Raw genomic sequence first — 17,466 nt, 5'->3', positions numbered from 1 at the left:
TGGTGTCTGAAGACCCCTTGGTGGTGTTGGAGTCCAGGACCAAGAAGTATTAGTGGCGTTCCCATTCTTTGTCATTGGTGCCCCCTCCCACTCCACCTTGCCCTCCCCAGGGACTCTGGCTCCTTCCAGGAGCTCAGGGCTCCTGTCTGTCCAAGCCCTGTGGGCTGGTTGAGCGCCCAGGAGCTGCTGCATGTGCTGGTGGTCAGCAGCAGAGAGGAGAGCCCTGTCTCTAGAAGATTCATATGGCTTCTCCTTCCTGCAGACACAAAAACTAAGGTGCACTTAAGTTATTTAAATCAAAATTACCTGGCGTGTGGGCTGGGGCAACATGAGGAATCTCTTGAGCATCATCCTTGTTTTTTGTTTGTGGGGTCAGGTTGTCACTGGACGCTGAGCAGAAGAAAAAAAGGGATTTCACATGCCAGGACCAGCAAGCAGGGACCACAGAAAGAGGGCGAGAATGATCTGTTTTAGCTGGTAAAAATGATGGGGCTGGACCGCATGCCACAGCCTGGTGAGGGTGAGACAGAGTGGGAGCGTGCACCATCCTTCCTTCCAGTTGGCTACTTCTTAATCTAATGATGGTCTCTATTCTGTTCTTTGGAAGATCTAGAAGGTGGAATCTTACATTGTTTTTTGCTTTGCGTTTATGTTAACCTTATTTGGATGTATGTATTAGAGGTGTGGAGGAAACCTCATTTGGACCAGAGGACCCCCGATTCCCAGAATTCATGATGCCATCTCTGGCAGCACCCCAAAACATACCACGCTCAGTAAGTGACACAGTCTTAGAAACTAAACGAGCCCCAGCACACATTTACACTGTTATCATCTTTTCTAACAATTTCAATACCACTGCTCTCAGAATTCAAGCCACATGAAAATTCATATGGTTGAAACTGAAAGGCCTATAATCCATCAGAGGGTGAGCATTCAGGTGAGGGTGGTGGATGTGTGTGTTGCCTAGGGTACCTGTCAATCAGAACAGTGTGTTTTGAGTGTTGGTTGGACGGGACTGTTGGGCATCGCAGCATCAGACTGGCTGCGGCAGCGTCCCTGAAAGGCGGTCCTGTGCCGGGTTGGTGCCTTGGTTCTCTGTCTTTTTGTCTTGTCCCGTTCTTTCTCTCAGGGCTCCTGCCATAAGCCTCCTGGTCCGTGGGTGTGTGTTCTCCCTTCACAGCCACCTTGACCTAAACTAAGTCAGCCCCAAGGACATTACCTTGTGCAGCGGCAGGGGGTGTGCCGGACATCTGTTGTGAGTTTTCTTCATCGTTTATGTGGGATGCTGGGTTGGCCACGGAAGAGAGGGAGCAAAAGTCATTACAGGTTGCAGGCACAGGGTGTGGGGAGGGAAAGTGAAAAGTAAAAATGCCCAGGGCAGATGGAGCATCAAGCTCCAAGGGCAGAGGATTGGGCTGTTCCAGGGGTGGAAGCAGGTGCTTTGGGCACTACCCCACCCGGGCCCCTCACAGTGTCTGTAACCCTTCCCGGAAAGCACTGTGTACGAGAGGTGGGTGCATGGAAGGGGCAGACCAACACAAAGACGGGACCCTGGGGTTCTAGATGCGGCCACAGGCACCCTAGGCTTGCAGCGCACAGGTGTAGGACAGGGTCTGTTTCTCACCTGGAGTGATCCTTTCTTTCGGGGTGACTCTGGGAAGATCTTTGGCAGGGCCGGCAGGGCCAGCAGGAGCAGTAGGGCTGGGCTGCTCGCCCAGAACCTTAGCCTGGGGCTGAGGGGCTGCTCTGGGCTCGCCAACTTTGGGCACAGGGATTGGGTGCCTCAGTGGTGCAGGCAGGGGCAGCAGGGTCTGGTGGCTGCTTCTCATCGCTGTGTTGGCTGGGGCTTCAAAAGAGCTCGGTGTGGACGACCTTCCACAGGGAATGAAAACTGGGGGTGAAAAGAGCACATATCAGCACCACAGAAACTCAGAAATATTTGGGGAAAGGATTTTTCCCTCCTTCCCTCCCTGCCTCTCGTCCTCCTTTCCTTCCTCACCCAAGGATGTTTACTGATTAGAGAGAGGGGAGGGGAGAGAGAGAGAAATATCGATGGGCTGTTTCCTGTACACACCCCGACCAGGGATTCAACTGTAACTTATGTATGTGCCCTGACTGGGAATTGAACTGGCAACATTTTGATGTACAGCATGACACTCCAAACAACCCAGCCAGGACATGGGGGAAAGGAGTGTTTTTTTTAACACATGACTGGCAACAGGCTGGGGGCATGGAGTTACTCATTCTCTCCCAGGTGCATAGAATTGATTCATCATTATCATTGTCAATTTGTAAATTTGATTTTGGACATTCAGTGCTATAAAACTATATCTAGTCTCTGATCTAATACCAAAGTAGTTTCACACATAACGCTGAGTTTCACCTTGTGCCCAGGGATTTAATTATTTTTTCCTTTTCCTTAATTTTGGTTTCAGAATATAGATAATTATGAGTAATGTTTTAATGGAAGTAGATGTCCTTGTTTTAATAAATAAACACATCACTCTTCCCTGTAGCAAATACGATAAAATACAAATTTCTTTCCATAGTGCCTCTGGTTTCCGCTCACCTTGCACCCTGTGACCCGGCCACACCACACCTCCTTCCCTCCCCTAACACCCCAGGCTCTTGGCTTGTCCTATGCTGTCCGCCTGCACAGCCAAGGGTGGGGCTCTCCTATGATTCTTCTCCACCATTTATTTCAGAAGTAAAGTTGTCCCAGCCAGCGAATAGAAAAAGGAGAGCAAGGTGAGGTTTTGGAGAGGGTCCCAGAAAAAAAAAACCCACGGAGCTGTATATCGAGAAGGATGTTTGAGCTCAGCCAGGCCGGAGTGGGGGGCAGCGCATCAGTGTGCGGGCCGCCCGGCTGCCAGACTTGTTTAGCATGGCCTCTGAGGGCCCATTTCTCCTGGCACTGCCCCATGCTGCCGGGAGCGTGAGCCCACATGCAGCAGGGCTGCCTGGGGCATGACTTTGTCTTTTCCTGCCCCGTTAGCCCAAGGAATCACTCCTCCCTTGGGGGAGGAGCCTCTTGATGGTCAAGTGTCAGGGAGCAGCCAAAGAGCTGTCGACAGTGGTATCTGCTGGCCTCCCCCCTGCCATCCTCGGAGAAGGGAACCATGTGTCTCTCCCTCAGATCTAAAATGGTTTTACCATCTGCTCCTCTTACTTCTTCCCCCGCCAGCTCTACCATCGCTCTTTCTTCTACTCCTTTATTTATTCAGTTCTTTCTCCGTCTAAGTGTGCTTCCTGCCCCACTTCCTTCTCCCACCCTGCCTGTCTGCAATTTCGCTTCCTTCCTCATCACACTCTGCCTTCCAGCCACCCTCTTTGGAGCAGTGATTCCAGTCTCAGGCCCTGGTAGTAAGAGATTCAAGGAGGACTTCTGGCTCTGCTCTTAATAGACAAATAACTTAGGAAATTCATTCTGAGCTTTAATTTCCTTCTGTGTCATGTGGGGATGATTAGGATTGTTTTAAATACTATATTAGGTAATCATATAAATTGTCCGAGATAATTCCTGGCACATACTAAGCACTCAAAAGCAAAAAAACCCCAACAAAAAGATACTTATATCCATTAGTCTTCCTCTCTGGCTCTCCTTGTCCTTCTGTCGGAAAGGGTCTCTGTAACTTTGCATTTCTGTCACATTATGCATTCCCTAGAGACTGCCCAGTAGGCTAAACTGTACAATTTCCCCCAAATTCATAGACTAGGTAAGACAGAAAGATTTGTGTCCTTTAGAAGGTCGTCTGAGAGAGCCAGGGCCAGAGCTAGCCTTGCCTGCCTGGACTGTGACAGAGCATGGCCCATACCGTGCCCAGGAGAAAGTGGGCAATTCAAGCACATCTTCCAGGGGGCTGGGAAATAGCTAGAACTCTCAGCCCAACCACTCCCCTCATGTTTCTATAGCCCCAGAGGGATTTGAGGAGCCTCATACCACTTTTGAAGCTGTTGAGGACTGCGTTCAGGTTGGGGTATTCTCGCAGGTTGATCTGGCTGAACAACATCTCCAGAAGCGCCGGGTGAAACGAGTCCTCCAGTTTGGTGAGGATGTTGTGCACCACTTTGGACACGGGGACCATATTTCTGCAGGCTTCCATAGATTCCTGAACAAGTGGAATCACATTCTGTTGTAATTGGTCATAAAATCAAATGGAGGTTGATCATGTAATTGTGGTTTTCTAAGTTGTAAAAAAAGCTATTTTGCTCTTTTAAGAAAGAATTTAAGGCAAAATGTATAGTCAAGTTGTCTAAGTAGAGAAATCACAGTTCCCCATGTTTACTTGGGAAACTTCACATATGTTTTGATAGCTCATCATGGGAATAAGTAACTTAGCCTTCTTTAAAATAAGTCTGTTTTGTGGACCTTATTTTAGGTACATTTGAAGGAAGAGGGAAATTTTAAGAAAGGGAAGTGGAGTCAAAGGCTGTGATGGTGTAAGGAATCTCTAAGGCTCTGGGCACGACGCTTCAGCAATTGACCTGAAGCGTAATGTAATGGTCGGTCACCAGGGGCAGTTCTCTTGAAGGGCTCCAGCCATAAGGAACCCACCCAGGGGACTCTTCTTGATGAGAGGATGGCTGAAATGAGAAGCATGGCAGGAGAGAATCAATTGCAAAACGCTTACGGAGCACCTCCTAGGCTAGTCCTTGGGTACCAAGCAGTGGAGAAGATCAACATGGTGCTACTCTTATTGAGGAGGGGGCACTGCCGGGCAAAGGAGGTAGGCATTAAGGAATACACACAAATTAAATAAGTACCCAATTATTGTCGGTAGAAGTTTTATTAAGGGAATTAAAAGATTCCTATGAGGGAGAATGAATAATGAGGGGGTCTTAACTAGGTGAGTGGGTCAAGGAGGCCTCTCTAGGGGGTGACATCCAGGCTGTGACCTGGAGAGGGCTTGGGGCCAACCTGGCCAAGGCAGTAAGGAGATGGTTCTGCCACTGCCAATACTTCCCTAGGCTCAGGAAATGCTTCAAAAACCCAAATTATGTGAAAAGAGTGTCATTTTTGTACACACAGTCATATCTCCTATTGCCTGCCTTTCTCCACATCAGAATGGACCATGGATGACATGCTCTTAGGAATTAGAATGGTGCTACTAGTGGGTTAAATGGTGTCCCTTCCCCTCCAAAGATCCGTCCACTTGAAACCTGAGAATGTGATCTTTGGAAAAACGGTTGTTGCTGGTGTAAGTTAAGTATCTTGAAATGAGATCATTTTGGATTAGGGAGGGCCCTAAATCACAATGACAAGTGTCCTTAGAAGAGAGAGAAAGGGAGAAGACAGACAAATACAGTGATGTAGGGACAGAAGCAGGGATCACACAGATGTTTCTGCAAGTCAAGAGTATCAAAGGCTGCTGGTACCACCAGAAGAACGTCAGGGAACAGATTCTCCCAGAATCTCTAGAAGACATCAACCCTGTTGATGTCTTCATCAACCCTTACTTTTGGACTTGTGGCCTCCAGAACTGTGAGAGAATACTTTTTTTTTTAAAAGTTACCTGGTTTGAGGCCTTCTAAACTCTAGAAGCCTTGGGGGTTTGTGGTTGGAGACCTCAATAATCAGGCACTGCTGGTGAAGAGTGGGCTGCCACAGAAGGCGGTCCGAGTGACTCACCATGTACATTTTCTCGGTGATGAAGGACTTGTCTCGGAGGCCTTCGAAGAAGGGAAATGGCTTGAATATGGCGTAGGAGATCTCCAGCTTATGATGGATGAAGTGCTCACGAAGAGCATTTTTTAATTCTCGAGTCATGGTGACCATCCTATGGAAGGAGACCGAGAAAAAAAAAAGAAGCAAAGACGTGATGTATTCAGGGGGTAGTCTGGTCCCAAAGGCCTGCCTCCCTGAGCAGTCTGCAAACAACATCTCCCTCAAAGGCTCGTGGGTATTGGAAGCAATGACAACACCCAGCAACGATGGTGGCTAAAAGTAACGGACGTGACCCCAAACCCAAAGGGGCTGCTGGTTAAACATCAGGCAGGTATTAAAAACAGCTAATATTTATTGAGTGCTCCTGGTGTGCCAGATTTTGTTCTAAGGGTTTCACATGCAGTGACTTATTTGATCTTCACAAAACCCCGGTAAGATGGCTACTATGCTTTTCATTCCTTTTTATCATTGAGGACACTGAGTCGTGGAGAGGTTTAATAACTCGCCCCAAGTTGTGCAGCCGGGACGTGGTGCAGGTGAATAAATCCTGACTTTCTGGTTTCGGGCTCACAGTTGTAAGTTCTGTGGTCTGTGGCAACACTTAACACTCATTTAAAATTTCCTGAACTGCAGCTTAAGGCACACACAAGCAAGGCCAGTGTAAAAAGGATTGTTCCCAAAAAGGCAGAAAGATGGCAACTTGACAGTGCTTAGACACTTTAACAACCGCCAAAAAGCCTGGCTTGGTAGGCCAGTTATTAGAGCGCTGTCCTGATACACCAAGATTATAGGTTCAATCCCCAGTCAGGGCACATAAAAGAACCAACCAAGGAATGCTTAAACAAGTGAAACAACTAATTGGTATTTCTCTCTCTCTCCCTCTTTCTCTAAAAATATCAGTCAGAAACCTGGCTGGCATAGCTCAGTGGATTGAGCACAGGCTGTGAACCAAAGTGTCACAGGTTTGATTCCCAGACAGGGCACATGCCTGGGTTGCAGGCCATGGCCCCCAGCAACCACACATTGATGTTTCTCTCTCTCTATCTCCCTTCCTTCCCTCTCTAAAAATAAATAAATGAAATCTTTAAAAAATAAATAAAAAATAAAAATATCAGCCAGTAAATAAATCACCCACAACCTTCAAAACAAATAGGCTAAACATATATAAAAACACAAAGAATATAAAAGACATGATTAACCGATTAATGTATCAATTTCATATCTCAGAACAGACATATGCCTTTTCCTATGCCTTTGCCACTTTATAAAATTCACTATTTGGTCATGAGAAAATATTAAGTTTAGTAGGCAGAAAATTTACAGATGACATTCTTGACAAACTGTCCAGAAAAGGGAGGCATTAACAAAATATTCATTCACCTAGAGATATTTAAAAAAGAAATCAAACACAGATCCCATTTTCCAACTTTATTCTGTGTGAAGGAGAAAACGGAGCTCTAACTAGTGACTGTTTCCGGGGGTTGAATCCCAGTGGCAGACCGAACACCCCTGTCTCTCTCTTTCCTCAGTTTCAAATCCTTTAAGTTTGACAGAAAAAAAACATATATTATAAAAAAGAAAAATCCAGAACAGTACTGGAAAACAAGAAAAAATGCCGCAGGGGGTCTATAACTCTGAAGAAACACTGAAAAACGGAGAACAGGTGGGAGGGAAATCTACCGTCCATGACGTGCACGAGGGGAAGTTATTGCACAGAGCACAGAGCCAGATAAAGGCAGAATGAATGCACGCTGAGAAGAGGAAGAGGCCTTGGGGTTACATTTAGGACGACTAATTATACAACATTCGGAACAGAACACCTGCCCGATTCCTTCTTGTTTTACACAATTAAAAAAAATTTTTCTGTTACGATTGACATTCAGTATTATATTAGTTTGTGGTTACAGCCCAGTCGTTAGACATTTATAAAACTCACAAAGTGATCTCCCTGATGGATACACGTTCCTCACACCTTGTCTAACAGTTATGTTATGATTCCCAGGCATGGAGCACAGAGAGGTTAAATAACCTGCCCAAGGTATTCAGTGACAAAGGAGAGCTCATCGGATCAAAGCCCAGTTTCTGACTAACACCTGATACCACGTCTCATATACCAGTGTTCATATTTTTATGACATACAGGAGTCTTAAAAACGATCAGGAAAAAGTCAAACATTCATGTAGAAAAAAAAGCAAAAGACATAAACAGGCCATTAGGTCAAATGTGCAATAAATAAAATTAAAAAACATGGCAACTCACTAGTAGTTGAAACTGCAAATGACAGCAACTCAGTAACATGTTTGCCTATCAAATCAACCACGATAGAAAAGAATAGCAATAGTCACAGACTCTCCTGGTGCACATGCAAACATTCTAAACCTTCTGGAGGCTAACTTAGTCATCACGATTAAATGTCCTCAAATACCTTTTCCCTTAAGTCCCAAATTCCACTTCCAGGAATTTATTTCAGGGAAATAATTATGGATATGCTTAAAGAAAAAAAAACATAGACAGTTTACAACACAGTCCCGAGGAGATTAAGGGTACTCTCCTTATTTTCCCTTATCCACCAGCTTCCCAGCTATCCCTTGTCACCTGCACAGTGGATGATGAATGAGATGCTGTTTGGGGAGGGCAGGATCACGGCGCATGGATGAGGAGGGTGGAGAGCAAATCTTGTCCCATGCACACCAACAGGCAAGAATTCAGGGAAAAAAGGGCTGAGCTGTGTGTGCGCTTCCGCCCTAGGTCTGTCCCTCTGTTTAGCAGTCTCCTATTAAATCCCACATTCCTTCTTCCGCTTTAGAAAACACAGCGTTACAAAGGAGTGGGCCTCGCAGTTCAAACAGTTGGGTTCCACCCTGCTGCTGCTGCTGCCAGGAAATGATTAATAAAAGTCCCATCGCCAAACATGAATAAAACAGCCAAGCCGAAAACCTACCTGGCTGCAGAGTTTCCCACCTGCTCCTTCCCTTTCCTAGGTGCGGCGGCCAGCCAGGGGTCACTCCTGAAGGCCTGGGAGAAAGGCAGGCAGGCGGGCAGAAACCGTGGGTGAGGCAGGAAGTCTGTGCAGGCCACGGGCAGCAGCGAAGGCCTGGCTTCAGAGGAAAGAAAAGTGAAACTATTTCGAGCTGATCGTGCAGGAAGCTGAAGGCTGTGCCTGCAGCCTTGCTCCACCCCCCCCCGGAAACTTGGAGATTACCTAGTGGACAGCGATGGACAGGCCCAGGACGGGTTACAGAGGGGGAGGAGGTGTAAGGGTCCAGCCCCAGGGTCCAGGGGAATTGAGGAGCCACCAGGGGTCTGCTTCCTTGCCCACCTCTATTTCCCATGACGTCGTTCTGTACTTTTGGGGTGAGCAGCATGTTCTACCACTGCATTGTGGTGATGGTGATGGCGACGCGACTGAGTACATTTACTAGAAACCCTCTGCGTTTAAAAAAACTAACAAGCAATTAAAGGGGACGTGAGGTGGCTCCGAAATGCCTGTCATTTGTCAGGATAAAATCATTACCTAAGAAAACTGAAATACAGGGAACCCGAACATAAACGGAAGTTATGCAGCCCTCCAGGCTGGAAGGCGACTGGGAGCTAGGCAGGCAGGGGGGCGTGGGGAGAGTGTGGAACCACAGTTAAGACAGAGACCATTCCATCACCCGCGCCCCCCCCCCCCCCCCCCCCCCCCCCCCCCCCGCCCCGGAGGTGCCGTTCTCTGCAGGTGTCTCCCCTGCAGCCCCAGCATCACGCAACCCTGCTCCTCTTTCTGTCACTACAGATGGGTTCTGTCTGTGTTCAAGTTTTATGTCAGTGGAAACACACAGTGTGTGCTTTTTCCTCTATGGCTTCCTTTGCTCATTATAATACTTTTGAGATTTATTTCTGTTGCTGCAAGTCGGTAATTTATCGCTCTTTAGCAGGTGTGCTGGTCACCTCTTGCTCATTCTGTCTGATCATCGCAATGTTGTTGATGTAATCAATCAGTCTGATGGTCTATGGGGTGTCCAAGTGATCCAGGTATCTTTGAACTATATTATGGCAAGGGGCAGGTGAGTTCAAGTGACTCCTAAACAAAACTGTAAATGAGTACTTTGGTCTGTTGTGTGAGAATGAAAACCGTTTCTGATTCTCCTTTCTAGTCAGACTGGAGATGATACCTTTGCCAAACCAATGGCCACACGCCATGGACCCGAGGCTGTGGGGTGACCTGGGCTGGGGATCTTACTGCCTCATCGGCCTGTTTTCTTATTGCGGTTCTCCAGCTTTCCCATAGATTCTGTGAGCTAGTGAACATACTTCCAACAAATGGATGCTCTGCTGAGTTAGCCAGAGTCCATGAAGTTACTTGTACCCCCAAACCTCAACTGATTAAAAAATTGGTACCAGAGAGCGAATTACAGGTAGCAGATCTTCACAGAAATGCGGTCAGTCTGGGACTGGTTATCTGACCTAATCGGACGTATTGTCGTGAACATCCCACAAGTGTTCCAAGATGGGGGTGTGCTGGACTTTAGCAAGCAAGGGCAAGCTAGCAAATGAACTTATAACACCGGGCTGTGATCAGGACTCTGCAGCTCACTCCCTGATTCCAAGTGCCAGGTATTGGCACATAAACCCAATGGAGAGAAATCCTTCAGGTAGAAAGAAAACATCAGCTTGCCTTCAGAGATTATCACTCAGTTGGCCTAAATTTGGGAGGGAGACAGAGGAAGGAGGCAGGCCAGCGTTTTCTTACCCCACGGGTCCCATGCAAGGAAAAGACGACTGATTCTCTAGTGAATGTAGAGAAAAGCAAGGCAGTGGAAAATAGAACCTAGAATTCCAGCTCGTTGTTATCTGGGCTAATGCATGATACTGCAAAGTAGGGCTTTCTGATACACAAGAAAGGGCCACCCCTTCAAGCCCAGTCTCATCACCAGTCAACTGAGGAGCACCAAAGACTTTGTGCTTAGAAGCAAAAGAGACTGGCACATTTATGTCACTTCCCAGCTCAGTGGTGGCCTGGGTCGGCCTGCTGCCTAGGGCAGAGAGAGAGAGGAGAAAGAGGGATACCAGAGTGACCATTGTAGTCTGGGCTAGGCTTTGTCTGGGCCACCATGGCCCATAAAGGCTGAGAACCAAGAGGCTCAGCTTACCAGTTTCTCTGCCCTACATGGTCAGAAGGTAGGGAGAGAGGGAGGGAGAGAAGGAGGGAGAGATGAGGGACATGTGGGAGGGAAGGAGGAAGAGAGACAGGGGGCTGGGGAGAGAGAGAGAGAGAGGGAGAGAGAGAGAGAGAGAGGGAGAGAGAGGAAGGCATGTTTGTGTAGCAGCTGGTGGGCACATAGACCTCCTTGCCCACTGTCCTGGAATCTTTTGGTGGGAAAGAAAGAGCAAAAGTTGGCAGAGGGGTAGAAATCCCTGCCTTCTATGTTTTGCAAACATATATATGCAAAACCTTGAGCACATTTATAGTGAGCCAGAGGACGTGGGATTGCTTTGCTTCCCAGTCCCTGCTGTGGCCGAGGCCCTGGGTCCTACAGATACCCTGGTTCCTACTCACTTCTGCCTTTGACCCGTTGTCCTGCCTGGATTTGCATCCTCAGGTTTCCGGTATCTATTTTATTTGCACATTGTTTCCATTTCTTTATTTTTCAACTTTATGTTGATACAGGGTGTTTTTTTTTTTAATATTTTATTTATTTATTTTTTAGAGACGGAAGGGAGGGAGATAGAGAGAAACATCAATGTATGGTTGCTGGGGGTTATGGCCTGCAACCCAGGAATGTACCCTGGCTGGGAATCGAACCTGGGACACTTTGGTTCCCAGCCCGCCCTCAATCCACTGAGCTACTCCAGCCAGGGCTATACAGGGTGTTTTTATACATTGCTTCAAATCCTTTACAGAATGAGGGCTGGGTATAACTGAAAAAATTATGTACCAACACAAATGCGACACATTGGTTAATTAACTGGCAGCACCTTGATGTTCAAGGCCAAGGTAATCTCAGTTCTAAACCTTCTCCCATCTCATGAGAAGCCTGTAGCTCTGCACAAGATTTCAGTGACTAGCCGAAGTTCAGTTTTTTTCCTGGTAACTCTGGCTGCATTTGGAAAGTGCTCACATATTCAAGAAGTCTTAGAGTTCCACACCAGGCTTCTGTGCCCAAACCTGGCGCTCCCCTCTGCTTGCAGGAGTTGGGAGAGTTCTCTCTTAACGCTGGCCGCCTTCCAGAACTTTGAAGAGCATCTCCCCCATTTCATAATGCTGAACGTTTGGGCTGTCCTCAGGCCCAGGTCTGTGCACTGGGCCAGCCTCGTCCAGTCTGAAGCTTGCCACTGTGCCGGGCCAGCCCCTGGGCCTGAGAGAGGATCTGAAATGTTTCACGGTCCTTCTCACCCCACCTCAGCAAGGGGAAGGACGAATGTGAAACTCACGTAATCCCCATACAACGGTACCGCCTCGCCTCAAAACAACTTTCATTCCTTTGAGTTAATTGGATTTCCCCGCCAAATTTCCTTTGTGTGAACAAGTGGCCCCCTCTCCCGCCAAGATTTGGTTTTGCTCCTCCTCCCGGGGCTGAGCACTGCCTTGAGGATTGGAGGAGGGACAGACACGTCACAGCGATCAGCCATTTCACGTTTCCTTCACCCCTTGGGTGCCACTTCTGAAGGATCCTTTGATGGGTAGCCATCCTCGTCCCGTTAGAGCTCTGGGAAGGAAGAAGGCAGAGAGACAGGGTCCGAGTGCCTGACCAAGCGAGGCTCCGGTCCAGCTCCATGGCCCCAGGGGGCCAGCAGTAGAAGATGGCAGGTGGAGGCCGTGATCTCAGCTGCAGGTCAGTCCTGGCTTTCTCTGCTGTCTTTCATCTCCGGTAAGGTCGGCATCTACCCTTGCTCATTCTGTCTACCCAGCCTCACTCCCCAGGTGTGCAAGAGACTGAGATTGCAAATAAGTCAACAAGGGGCGTGTCAGGTTTTTAAAATTAAAACGGGGAAATTTAAGGCCGCAGGAGCCACACCACCATATTTCCTTACTACAGCCACGCAGCTGGGCCTCGCTGCAGAGCTCAGGGGTTCCTCACAACCTTGAACCCTCTGATTCCCCGCATGCCTCCTCTATCCCCATCCAAAGGCAACTCTCCCCAGAAAAGGTCTTTTTAGAAAAACTAGCATCCAAATCAAATGCCTGACTATTGTCAAACTTTTTCTAGTTTCCTGGTAGGCTGAGAACCAGTTTTATTCAAAGTATGCGAGTCAGTTCAGTGCCTCTGACACTGAATAGGAGGAAGTGAAAATAGGTGGGGTCCAACAAAGATTGTACGACCCTGTGGGGAGTGAGCATTGATTTTTTTTCTGTGGGATGTGTTTACCCATCTGGTTAGAGAAAGATGCAAATTGTTTTTTAAAAATGCAAGATAAAAAAAGAAATAAAATATAATTGAAAAAAGCAAGATAAATACACCCATATATTCTTGTTGGTAAAAATTAAAACAGTGTACAATCCTGGACTCTGAGCTGGGGCTATGCCTGGCACTAGCTGGGTACCAAGAAGGCCACTGTGAGGGTGGGGGTGATGCTGCCCTCATAGAATGAGTTAGGAGGTGATGCCCCTGCTTCTGTTTTCTGGAAGGGACCATAGTTGGAATGCTTTAGTAGAATTAACTAGTGATACCATCTGGGCCTGGTGCTTTCTTTTAGGGAGGGACTAATAATTATTGATTCAATTCCTTTAATAGAGATAGGCTTATTCAGAGGATCTATTTTTCCTTGTTGAGTTTTGGTAGTTTGTGTCATTTAAGAAATTTGGCCATTCATTTTTTAAAAATCAGATTTGTAGTCATGGTGTTGTCCATTGTATTGTTTCTTTATTATTCTTTCAATGTCTATGGAATGAATAGTGATTTTTTTTTGTTTCTGATGTTTGTAATTTGTCTTCTCCCTTTTTTCTTTGTTAGCCTGATGAAAAGTTTGCCAACCTTATTGATTTTTTTTTTTTAAAAACCACCTTTGGTTTCATTGATTTTTTTTCCCTAATGTTTTCCTATTTTCAGTTTCATCAAGTTCTACTCTAACTTGTATGATTTCTTTTCTATTGCTTGCACTAAGCTTGTTTCTCTTTTTTTCTCTAGTTCTCTTAGGTGGTAGCTTAGATTATTGATTTAGATCTTGCTTCTTTTCTAATAGATGCATTTTAACGCTATACATTTTCTTCTAAGCACATCTTTTGTTGCACCCCATACATTTGATAAGCTGTGTTTTCATTTTTTAGTTAAATGTATTTTTAAGTTTCTCTTGAGAATTCTTCTTTGATCTTAGAAGTGTGTTGTTTAATTTCCAAGTACTTGGAGATTTTGCAGCTATCTTTCTGTTATTTCTACCTTAATTTTATTATCATATGAGAACATATTTTTTAAATGGGTTGGCAAAAAGTCTGTTATGTTTTTACATAAAATAAAAGACACATTTTTCATTTTCACCAATAAGTTCAGTGATTTGGATATTTTGAGTATGTTGTCTATCTCCCACAATTGGCTTCTAGTGGGTAGAGGCCAGGTGTGCTGCTAAACATCTTCCAATGCATAAGACAGCCCCGCAGCAAAGAATTATTTGGTGGAAATGTCAATAGCACCAAGAAACTTTATAAACCACTTTTGACATGTTCAACCAGTTACAGTACCTTCTCCATACAATGTGCTAATCTTTTTTTGTGTTTCAAGTGCAGACATTACTTTCTTGAAGTAATAAAACATAATACTCTGAAAATGATGCACATTTTCTTCCACCTTTAATAGTAAAATGACCTCACAAAAATGCACCAACTTTGATAAATTTTTTTTCAAATGCACACTAATATCACAGCTGTCACAATAAAATCTACTAACAAAATTGTTTTGAATGAAGTTAAAGGCAACTAAGCACCACTGGAACCATTGTACAGAAAGGATGTAATGGAGTTTTTGGCCAAGCCAAGATGATTTCTCTCCTTTTAAATTTGGTAGGATCTGTTTAATAGTCTAGAATGTGGTCTATTTTGGCAATATACCATGTGAGCTCAAGGGGTGTGTGGACTTTGTTGATGTTGAAAGGAGAATACTATAAATGTCAATTAGGTCAAATTTTTGATTGATGGTGCTGTTCAAGTCAACTATATTCTTACTGACTTTCTGACTGCTTAATCGATCAACTACTATAAGAGGGGTAATGAAGTTGTTAAACAATATTAAAAAATCCGGTGGGTTTGGCTAGAAATAAATATAAAAATTTATTCAGGAATCTTGGAGTTTGCAAACTGGAAACATAGGGAAAAATCCAGAGGTGTTGCAGAGAAGAAGAAAAGTTTAAAGTTATTACAGTAAAAAGTATGTTCTTGAGAATTATCAGTCCTGCATTCTTAGTTCTGGGGTTGGTTCAACCCTAGACTCTGAGCTGTTATCAGTCAGATGTTAGGATGAATGATGGTTATCAGGATGTCCAGAAGATGGGCACCAGGAAGCCTGGTACCTCCAGTGGCATGCATAATTAATGTGAGGGGTGTGTGTGTGTGCCCTTGTGAGGGTAACCAGGGGGTTATACAGAGGTCTAGATGTATATCTTAGCTTTGAAAAGGACTGGAAAATTAAAAAACATTTAAGTTCCCAGACTTCTTAAAACAAGAATGGAGTCTTTTCTCATGTCTCAACTTTCATGTCAATACTTTTAGTAGCTTTGTTAAAGTGACTAATATTTGTGTATAGCTTATCTTTACTCCTTTTGCAAGTTCTTCAACAACAGTAGTGGATTTATCTAGTTTTCTTTTTAGTTTATCAATTTTATTTTCATGTACTTTGATGAAGTAGTAATCTGCAGTGTGGGTCAGGAGGCTGGAGACTGAATAGCTGAAGGTGCATCCAGTCTAAATGCAGTTTGGTGGGAGATTTCTTCTTATTCTGGGAGGCTGGTCTTCTGGTTCTATTCATGCTTTCAACTGATTGGATGAGGCCCACCCTCATTATGGAGGGCAAACTGCTTATTCAAAGTTTACCAAGTTAAATGTTAATCTTGTCTCTAAACACTCTCTTGTTCCTAAACATATCATATGGAGCATGATATGAACATTGATATGAATAATATCATGATTCATATGATATTGTGATATGAACTATCGCAATATCATATCAATGCCTATAAAGACTGTAACATTTAAAAATTGAGTGTATTCCCTAGAGAATTCAGGCCAAAGTCTTTTTGCAATAGTTTTGATTAGCACAAGGTGAACCCTTTCACTTCTTTGTACAAGTCTTTCTTAAGCTCAGTGTTTTTTTCCTATTGCACCCTTGATTATTCTCTAAATAAATAAATTCCATTTCTTCTGGTCTCTCCGCAAGAACACTATTTTACATGCTTCAGTCCTCCATGGACTATCTTTCATGGCTAAAGTCTTCCGGCTCCCACAAGCCTCTCTGAAACCCAGTGTTTACATTCACATCATGTCTTTGTTTTTCAGGCTGCTCACTGGGGACCAAAACCCAGGGGAGCAGAATGTGGAGGAGCAGCTTCTCTATGAGTTCATTTTCAGGTTCTTCAAAGAAAATAAGGTGGAGATTGCAAGTGCAATAAAGAAGCCATTTCCCCTTTTTATGTGCCTGCGAGACCGAGGCCTTCTCCCTGAACAGATGTTTGAAGTAAGTGAGGAGACTTTCCTCCTGGGAAAGAGCCCCTCATTGTATTGTTGCAGACTTCAGGGTTCAGTGAGCCCCCGTGAGTGTGGACCTGCACTGTCCTATACCTGAGAAGGTGACAGGAGAAGCAGAGACACAGAAAGCATTCTTCTTTCTGTAGTCAATGCTGGTGGGGGGACACGGGGATGGGGATGTGGTAGGATTGGAAGCGGGAACGCTCCATAGGTACAGACCACGTCAGGTACAGCTACACAGGGCGACACAGATCACTATAATGGATGCAAACAAGTGAGTTTGGTAACATTTCATTACGAAGCCCTCTTATTTTACACACTTGAATCTGAGATTATTGAAACTCACGGGGAAGTTGTGTCACATTAGGATACATTTGGAAGCAGATGCTTACTGCCTTCTCTCCAAATTGTTTCTTGTTCTTTAGACAACTCTGGAGCCCTATAGTGTAGCTAAAGCTTAGCAGTGGGTCTTCCTAAGGATACTGAGGGCAAGTCTTCTCTTTATCTGTGAATTTTCATTGCCCTCCGGCCAGGTACACAGCAGGGGAGAGTGGTTGTCTGCTTTCCTGGGACTTCAGGCCAGATCAGTCCTGGGTGGAGGGCAGCAGGGTATTGTCTAGTCACTGAAATGGCCACCTATTACCAGTCAAGCCACTCCTGAAGCCTCCTGGCCGGACTCTTACAGCCCCACGTGATACGCAACTTCGAACCCACTTTTATTCCTCAAAGTGGCTCTCTGAAGCGTACACCCATGTCCAAGAGTAAGGTTCACAAAATAAGTCTATTTTTCCAGTGGAGAATATTTAAGTGGTCATCTAAGTATCTGTAACATTTTTTCAAGAGAACAAATGGTTTATTTGCAATCTGAATATTCTATGACTTGTAAATGCATATCTACAAAGTTGTCCTTTCAATATGTTTAAGCATTTTCAAGAAGCTTATATAAACCTGGTCCCCGTGGAGACAGTGGCATATAAAATGCTCAGTGAACTGGAGAAGAGATTTGACAAGACAGTTCTGGAGGTATTGTTCAGCAAGGTGAACCTGGAGGCCTATCCTGCTTTACTTGAGGTTTTCAGAAACTTCCAAAATGGTAATTATAGCTTTCCATGACATTTGGGGATTTGAGTTCATTTCATTCACTGATTCA

The 17,466-nt window shown here is 45.1% G+C and overlaps 2 protein-coding genes across 2 annotated transcripts in view; one reads left to right on the top strand and one right to left on the bottom strand.

Annotated features, from left to right (window-relative positions):
• The window catches only part of SP110 (SP110 nuclear body protein), a 40,165-nt gene extending 31,369 nt beyond the window's left edge, over positions 1-8,796 (bottom strand). Inside the window, exons 1-6 of the mRNA XM_028509857.2 lie at positions 8,607-8,796; positions 5,630-5,777; positions 3,941-4,109; positions 1,625-1,891; positions 1,220-1,285; positions 307-390 (exon numbers count right to left, since the gene is read on the bottom strand). Of these exons, the coding sequence (XP_028365658.2) occupies positions 307-390; positions 1,220-1,285; positions 1,625-1,891; positions 3,941-4,109; positions 5,630-5,776 (733 nt within the window). The 5' untranslated portion in view covers position 5,777; positions 8,607-8,796. The remainder of the gene's footprint in view (positions 1-306; positions 391-1,219; positions 1,286-1,624; positions 1,892-3,940; positions 4,110-5,629; positions 5,778-8,606) is intronic.
• Positions 8,797-12,257: 3,461 nt separating this feature from the next.
• Positions 12,258-17,466, top strand: part of SP140 (SP140 nuclear body protein) — a 120,862-nt gene continuing 115,653 nt past the window's right edge. Inside the window, exons 1-3 of the mRNA XM_036025003.1 lie at positions 12,258-12,480; positions 16,128-16,305; positions 17,241-17,409. Coding sequence (XP_035880896.1) covers positions 12,449-12,480; positions 16,128-16,305; positions 17,241-17,409 — 379 coding nt within the window. The 5' untranslated portion in view covers positions 12,258-12,448. The remainder of the gene's footprint in view (positions 12,481-16,127; positions 16,306-17,240; positions 17,410-17,466) is intronic.

The sequence above is a fragment of the Phyllostomus discolor genome, chromosome 4, assembly GCF_004126475.2.
Source record: "Phyllostomus discolor isolate MPI-MPIP mPhyDis1 chromosome 4, mPhyDis1.pri.v3, whole genome shotgun sequence".
Lineage (NCBI taxonomy): Eukaryota > Metazoa > Chordata > Mammalia > Chiroptera > Phyllostomidae > Phyllostomus > Phyllostomus discolor.
The sequence above is the reverse complement of the archived record's forward strand: the minus strand, read 5'-3'. Positions and strand labels throughout refer to the sequence as shown.